Source organism: Salmo salar, unplaced genomic scaffold, assembly GCF_905237065.1.
Source record: "Salmo salar unplaced genomic scaffold, Ssal_v3.1, whole genome shotgun sequence".
Classification (NCBI taxonomy): Eukaryota; Metazoa; Chordata; class Actinopteri; order Salmoniformes; family Salmonidae; genus Salmo; species Salmo salar.
The window spans coordinates 244,250-252,500 of NW_025548466.1; the positions used below are offsets into that span (position 1 = coordinate 244,250).

Genomic DNA, 8,251 nt, shown 5'->3' on the forward strand with positions numbered 1-8,251 from the left:
CACGTGGAGACGATGAGGGAGCGGATGACAGCCATATGGCCAGTCGTGAGGGAACATATGGAGAAGGCCCAATGCGCCCAAGCCTACAATCGTGGAGCCCAGCCCCGAGAATTCCAGGTGGGAGACAGGGTGTCTTGACAGGGTGGTCTTGAGCCCCACGGCTGAAAGTAAGTTCCTGGCAACATGGCACGGGCCATACGAGGTGATCGAGAAGCTGGCACCTGTCAATTACCGTGTATGGCAGCCGGGGAGATGGAAACCCCAACAGATTTATCACGTGAACCTGTTGAAGAAATGGTACGAGAGGGCAGCCTTGGCCGTGTTATGGTCGGGACCCAGGACGCCAACGGTACCAGTGGTGGTCCCGAGCAATGGGGACCTCGACCCGGCCCAGAAGCAAGAGCTCAGGGAGCTCGTCGATCGGAACACGCCGGTGTTCTCCGAGAAGCCGGGCCACACGACCCTCATTGAACACCACATCCGTACCCGTCCTGGGGAAACGGTACGAAAGAGGCCATATCGGATTCCGGAGGCCCGAAGGAAGGCCGTGACACAGGAGGTGGAGGCTATGCTGAGGATGGGGGTCGTTGAAGAGTCCATGGTACAGCCCAATCGTGTTGGTGCCCAAACCGGACAGGAGCCTGTGCTTCTGTAACGATTTCCGGGGGGTGAACGACATCAGCTTGTTCGAAGCCTACCCCATGCCGAGGGTGGACGAACTCATCGACCGATTGGGAAAGGCCCGGTACATCAGCACACTTGACCCGACCAAAGGTTATTGGCAGGTACCGTTGACAGCCTCCTCCCGAGATAAGATGCTGTTTTCGACAACAGACGGACTATATCAGTACCGGGTGCTCCCGTTCGGTCTCCACGGAGCCCCACCCACATTCCAGCGCCTGATGGACAAAGTACTTCGACCCCACCAGCAGTACGCAGCGGCCTATTTGGATGATATCATCATCCACAGCCAAGGTTGGGAAGAGCACCTGACGTGCCCCCAGGCGGTGCTGGACGCGCTCAGGCAAGCTGGGTTGACAGTGAATCCCAAAAAATGCAAACTAGGGTTCGAGGAGGTGGAGTACATGGGTTATTTGATCGGACTGGGGAACGTCAAGCCCCAGGAGAGGAAGGTTCATGCGGTACGCGACTGGCCTGTTCCACGCACCAAGACACAGGTCAAATCCTTCCTGGGACTGGAAGGATACTATAGCCGATTTATCCCCAACTTTGCGGCTATAGCTTCCCCCTTCACTGATCTAACCAGGGCCCGCCTCCCGAAAACAGTGAAATGGACGGACGAGACAGAAGCAGCGTTCAGGCGCCTGAAGAAATAGCTGTTAGGTATCCACTTCACCCTGGTCACTGACCATGCTCCCCTGGTCTGGATAGCCAGGGGAAGGGAGACAAACGATTGGGTCACCAGGTGTTTCTTGTCCCTTCAACGCTTTTCTTTTTTCTGTTGTGCACAGGTCAGGGGCGAAGCATGGAAATGCAGATGCCCTATCGAGAAGGGAGACCTACGTCACACTGATGACAGCCCCCTCCCCGACAGAGCTATGGTGGGGGTGTGTGGCGTACAGCAGGTCAGCCACCAGGGGGAGACTCGTCGAGGCCTGCTGACAGACAGAGTGTACATCACAAGGCGATGGCTCCATCTGCTGGACGTGCCAGGTCTCGACGGGCTCTCCGCCCAGGACTAATTGGGGCTGATTGGGAGCTGGTGAGTAATTAAGGGCTGATTGCTCACCAGCTGTACAAGTCCCATAAAGCTGCCAGAAGGGCAGCACACAGGAAGAGAGTGGGGGAAGAAAGGACTCCTGTATAGTTGGGGACGGTTACAGAGGTAACAGGAGGGAGTTCAGTTTTTGATCCCCACAGGATACGAGACGCATATCCCGGAGAGGGTCTCTTGGGAAGACCCATTCTTTTCTTTTTGAACTATTATTTTAATAAACACCTTTGAAACTGAGCTAATCCTTCTCTGTCCGTGTCTGATCTGTGTAAATGTTTTGACCCAACCCCTTGGTCTGCCACATCATGTATAGATGATACTGTATATATCCCTATGTTAACATGCTATATATACTGTTGTATAGATTATATATATCCCTATGTTAACATGCTATATATACACCATTATATTCATGTATAGATGAAAAACACTCACCGGCCAGTTTATTGGGTCCACCCCCCATTTCACAAAAATGGATGACAGACAGTGAGTAGCGTGGCTGTGGCTTGCTATATAAAGCAGGCATCGAGGCATTCAGTTACTGTTCGACTGAATGTTAGAATGGGCAAAACTATGTGCCAAGCGCTCCAAATTCAGTATCTCAGAAAACAGCTCGTTGATGAGAGAGGTCCAAGGAGAATCTGTCTGCCTGCCTGACTATCTGCCTGCCCGTCCGTCTGTCTGCCTGCCCGTCCGTCTGTCTGTAGTCTGCTATAGAAACATGCGGTTAATACATAGAGGAAGCCAAGCCATACATGATGAATGTCTATCTGCCTGCCCCGTCTACCTGCCTGCCTCTTTTAATTTGACATTTTTTTCCACCCTTTTTCTCCACAATTTTGTGGTATCCAATTGGTAGTTACGGTCTTGTCTCATCGCTGCAACTCCCGTACGGACTCAGGAGAGGCGAAGGTCGAGAGCCGTGCGTCCTCCGAAACACACCCCAACCAAGCCGCACTGCTTCTTGGCACAACGCCCACTTAACCCGGAAAGCCAGCCGCACCAATGTGTCGGAGGAAACACTGTACACCTGGCGACCATGTCAGCGTGCACTGCGCCCAGGAGTCGCTAGTGCGCGATGGAACAAGAACATCCCTGCTGGCCAAACCCTCCCCTAACCCAGACGACGCTGGGCCAATTGTACGCCGCCCCATGGGTCTCCCGGTCGCAGCCAGCTGCAATAGAGACTGGACTTCAACCCAGAATCTCTAGTGGCACAGCCTTAGACTACTGCGCCACTCTGGAGGCCTGTCTGTGTTTCGGGTCTGTCTGCCTGCCTGTCTGTCTGCATGTCTGCCTGCCTGCCTGCCTGTCTGTCTGCCTGCCTGTAGTCTGCTATATAAACATGCGGTTAGTACATAGAGGAAGCCAAGCCATATAGAATTAGTTCTAATCTAAGATCACTTCTACATGTTGGGGTATCTGAGTCTGGGAAACCAACCTCTTCAATGTAGGATTGGGCAAGGGGTCAGGGGTCAGGGGTCAGGGATTACAGGTCAGATAAAGTAGTAAATGATGTTATTATAAAAGATGGGAATACCAACTGACATTCTCAGATATTAGAAAACACACACACACAGATAAAATCCTCCCTCCCTCCCTCTCTCCCTCTCTCCTGCCCTCCTCTCTCCCTCTCTCCCTCTCTCCCTCTCTCCCTCTCTCCCTCTCTCCCTCCCTCCCTCCCTCCCTCCCTCCCTCCCTCCCTCCCTCCCTCCCTCCCTCCCTCCCTCCCTCCCTCCCTACCTACAAGTAGACAGACCAGTATATGACGTTGAAGAAGAGGAAACTGAAGGGGAACAGAGCGCGTGCGTACAGGTCGATGCGTTTGGCTGCAGCGGGGATGACAGGTTTAGGGGGCGGGGCCTTCTTGTTGTTCTTGGCCTGTGATTTGCCGGTTGCCCCGGTAACCTCAATGGGCTTGCCGTAGCAGTCAAAGTTAGAAAGCTCAAAGTCTCTGGGGAGAGATCCCACGATGCTGAAGTCATTAGAGCGGAGGTCTGACTTAGATGTACACACCTTCTTACAGCGGGTCTCCACCACCTACAGACACAGACAGAGACACACCAGTAATGTTAGGACAGCAGTAAAAGAGAGATGTGTAGGAAGTAAATGATCAGGAGAGAGAGAGAGAGAGAGAGATACAGAGAGAGAGTTACAGAGAAAGCAATGTTGGGAACATCCTTAAAATTTTATTGTACATTTCCTCAGTGAAAACAATGTAATGAGCAAATGTCAAATTGGCTTTTCACCAAATTACTGTAAACGACAGACCACGTATTCACCCTGCACACCCTAATTGGCTAACAAACAAACCAAAACGAAGGCAAAGTCTTTTCATGCTTTGTTGATTTAAAAAAAGCTTTTGACTCAATTTGGTGTGAAGGTGAGGGTCTGCTATACAATTTGATGGAAAGTGGTGTTGGGGGGAAAACACATACGGCATTATAAAATCCATGTACATAAACAACAAGTGTGTGGTTAAAATTGGCAAGAAACACACATTTCTTTCCACAGGGCCGTGGGGTGAGACAGGGATGCAGCTAAAGCCCCACCCTCTTCAACATATATATCAATGACTTGGCGAGGGCACTAGAACAGTCTGCAGCACCCGGCCCTCACCCTACTACGTGCTTCTACACCTGCATTGCTTGCTGTTTGGGGTTTTAGGCTGGGTTTCTGTACAGCACTTTGAGATATCAGCTGATGCAAGAAGGGCTTTATAAATACATTTGATTTGATTTGATACTAGAATCTGATGTCAAATGTCTACTGTTGATGATCTGGTGCTTCAGTTCCCAACCCAGGAGGGTCTACAGCAGCAGATAGATCTTCTGTTCCCAACCCAGGAGGGTCTACAGCAGCAGATAGATCTTCTGTTCCCAACCCAGGAGGGTCTACAGCAGCAGATAGATCTTCTGTTCCCAACCCAGGAGGGTCTACAGCAGCAGATAGATCTTCTGTTCCCAACCCAGGAGGGTCTACAGCAGCAGATAGATCTTCTGTTCCCAACCCAGGAGGGTCTACAGCAGCAGATAGATCTTCTGCACAGATTCTGTCTGACCTGGGCCCTGTCAGACCTGGGCCCTGACAGACCTGGGCCCTGACAGTGAATCTCAGTAAGACAAAGATAATGGTGTTCCAGTTGCCAGGACCACAAATGTGATGTATTGTTGTCTCTACCTTCTTGCCCTTAACGCTGTTGTCTGTGCCAAATAATGTTTGTACATCACAGCAGCAGGTGTTGTGACCTGTTGCAATAACCCTAACCCTAACCCTAACCTAACCCTAACCTAACCCTAACCCTAACCCCTAACCCCTAACCCTAACCCAACCCTAACCCTAACCTACCCTAACCTAACCTAACCTAACCCTAACCTAACCCTAACCCTAACCTAACCCTAACCCTAACCTAACCCAACTCCTGGCCTACCCTAACCCTAGCCTAACCCTAACCCTAACCTAACCTAACCTAACCTAACCCTAACCCTAACCTAACCCTAACCCTAACCTAACCCTAACCCCTAACCCTAACCCTAACCACTAACGCTAACCCTAACCTCACCCTAACCCTAACCTAACCCTAACCCTAACCCTAACCCCTAACCCTAACCCTAACTCTAACACACCCTAACCCTAACACACCCACACGGTAGAGTAGTCTTGCCTGCAGAGTGCTAACCCTAACCTAACCCTAACCTAACCTAACCCTAACCCTAACCTAACCCTAACCTAACCCTAACCCTAACACACCCACACGGTAGAGTAGTCTTGCCTGCAGAGTGCTAACGTGATGAATGGGCGTTCCTCCGGTCCCGTTGACAGTGTTGGTTTTAGAAGGAGTCTTCTTCCCCTCTTTCTCTCTCAGAGCCTTCTCTTTAGATGCCATCTTAGACTTCTCCTCTTCTATACGCCTAGGGCTGTTTAACATGACCTGGAGGGAGGGAGGGAGGGAGGGAGGGAGGGAGGGAGGGAGGGAGGGAGGGAGGGAGGGAGGGAAGAGCGAGAGAGAGAGAGAGACACAGAGAGAGAGAGAGACACAGAGAGAGAGAGAGACACAGAGAGAGAGAGAGAGAAAAAGAGAGAGAGACAAAGAGAGAGAGACAAAGAGAGAGAGACACAGAGAGAGAGAGAGACACAGAGAGAGAGAGAGACACAGAGAGAGAGAGAGACACAGAGAGAGAGAGAGACACAGAGAGAGAGAGAGAGAGAGACACAGAGAGAGAGAGACACAGAGACACAGAGAGAGAGAGAGACACAGAGAGAGAGAGAGAGAGACAAAGAGAGAGAGAGACACAGAGAGAGAGAGAGACACAGAGAGAGAGAGACACAGAGACACAGAGAGAGAGAGAGACACAGAGAGACACAGAGAGCGAGAGAGGGATGGAGAGAGAGGCAGGGAGGGAGGGAGGGAGGGAGGGAAGGAGGGAGAGAGAGAGAGAGAGGGAGAGAGGGAGGGAGGGAGGGAGGGAGGAAGGAAGGAAGGAAGGAAGGAAGGAAGGAAGGAAGGAAGGAAGGAAGGAAGGAAGGAAGGAAGGAAGGAAGGAAGGAAGGAAGGAAGGAAGGAAGGAAGGAAGGAGAGAAAGAGAGCGAGAGAGACGGACAGACAGAGAGAGAGAGAAACAGGGAGAGTTTTTGTTATTTCATTGAATTGAATTGTGATTCCAAAAAGAGACTTCCACACACCATGTAAACACCCAGCTGTTTGTGTGTCTGTGTCTCTGACCTGTACCACTGCATACTCCACCAGTGAAGCGAAGCCGAACAGCAGACATGCGATGAGCCAGATGTCTATCGCCTTCACATAGGAGACCTTAGGAAGCGCTGACGCCAGAGACATGGACTCACTGGACAGGGACAGGACAGACAGGATACCTAGAGAGACAGACATATACATTAGAGACAGACAGAAAGACACATTAGAGACAGACAGACAAAGACATTAGAGATAGAAAGACAGACAGACAAAGACATTAGAGACAGAAAGACAGACAGCGACATCAGAGACAGACAGCGACATCAGAGACAGACAGACAGACATATCTACTGATGTCATGGTATGATGATGTAATTTTATGATTTCTTATTGCGATATCATATTGTGATGATGTCGCGATATCATATTGTGATGATGTCGTGACATCGCATTGTGATGATGTCGTGACATCGTATTGTGACGATGTCGTGATATCGTATTGTGATGATGTCGTGATATCATATTGTGATGATGTCGTGATATCGTATTGTGATGATGTCGTGATATCGATATTGTGATGATGTCGTGATATCGTATTGTGATGATGTCGTGATATCGTATTGTGATGATGTCGTGGATATCGATAGATGATGTCGTGATATCGTATTGTGATGATGTCGTGATATCGTATTGTGATGATGTCGTGATATGACAGTATTGTGATGATGATGTCGTGATATCGTATTGTGATGATGTCGTGATATCATATTGTGATGATGTCGTGATATCAGTATTGTGATGATGTCGTGATATCATATTGTGATGATGTCGCTGATATCATATTGTGATGATGTCGTGATATCAATATTGTGATGATGTCGTGATATCATATTGTGATGATGTCGTGATATCATATTGTGATGATGTCGGATATCATATTGTGATGATGTCGCTGATATCATATTGTGATGATGTCGTGATATCATATTGTGATGATGTCGTGATATCATATTGTGATGATGTCGTGATATCATATTGTGATGATGACGTGATATCATATTGTGATGATGACGTGATATCATATTGTGATGATGACGTGATATCATATTGTGATGATGTCGTGATATCATATTGTGATGATGTCGTGACATCGTATTGTGATGATGTCGTGATATCGTATTGTGATGATGTCGTGATCGTCTCTTGGTGTCCCCAGACTGACCTGCTGACAGCGCTCTGGATGAATGGACAGATGGACGGATGGACGGATGGACGGATGGACGGATGGATAGATGGATAGACTGAGCCTACAAACAGACAGAACAAACCTCTTCCACGGTAGGGTTAAAGGTTACAGATCATACCCAGAGGAACCCTGGCAGCGCTGGCATCAGGGCTGATACAGAAGGGTTAGGGTTAAAGGTTACAGATCATACCCAGAGGAACCCTGGCAGCGCTGGCATCAGGGCTGATACAGAAGGGTTAGGGTTAAAGGTTACAGATCATACCCAGAGGAACCCTGGCAGCGCTGGCATCAGGGCTGATCCAGAAGGGTTAGGGTTAAAGGTTACAGATCATACCCAGAGGAACCCTGGCAGCGCTGGCATCAGGGCTGATACAGAAGGGTTAGGGTTAAAGGTTACAGATCATACCCAGAGGAACCCTGGCAGCGCTGGCATCAGGGCTGATACAGAAGGGTTAGGGTTAAAGGTTACAGATCATACCCAGAGGAACCCTGGCAGCGCTGGCATCAGGGCTGATACAGAAGGGTTAGGGTTAAAGGTTACAGATCATACCCAGAGGAACCCTGGCAGCGCTGGCAT

The 8,251-nt window shown here is 49.6% G+C and overlaps 1 protein-coding gene across 1 annotated transcript in view; it reads right to left on the minus strand.

Annotated features, from left to right (window-relative positions):
* Positions 1–3,472: 3,472 nt before the first annotated feature.
* LOC123724029 (glycine receptor subunit beta) overlaps positions 3,473–8,251 on the minus strand; it is a 56,541-nt gene continuing 51,762 nt past the window's right edge. The window contains exons 9-11 of the mRNA XM_045712407.1: positions 6,459–6,607; positions 5,508–5,666; positions 3,473–3,775 (exon numbers count right to left, since the gene is read on the minus strand). Of these exons, the coding sequence (XP_045568363.1) occupies positions 3,479–3,775; positions 5,508–5,666; positions 6,459–6,607 (605 nt within the window). The 3' untranslated portion in view covers positions 3,473–3,478. The remainder of the gene's footprint in view (positions 3,776–5,507; positions 5,667–6,458; positions 6,608–8,251) is intronic.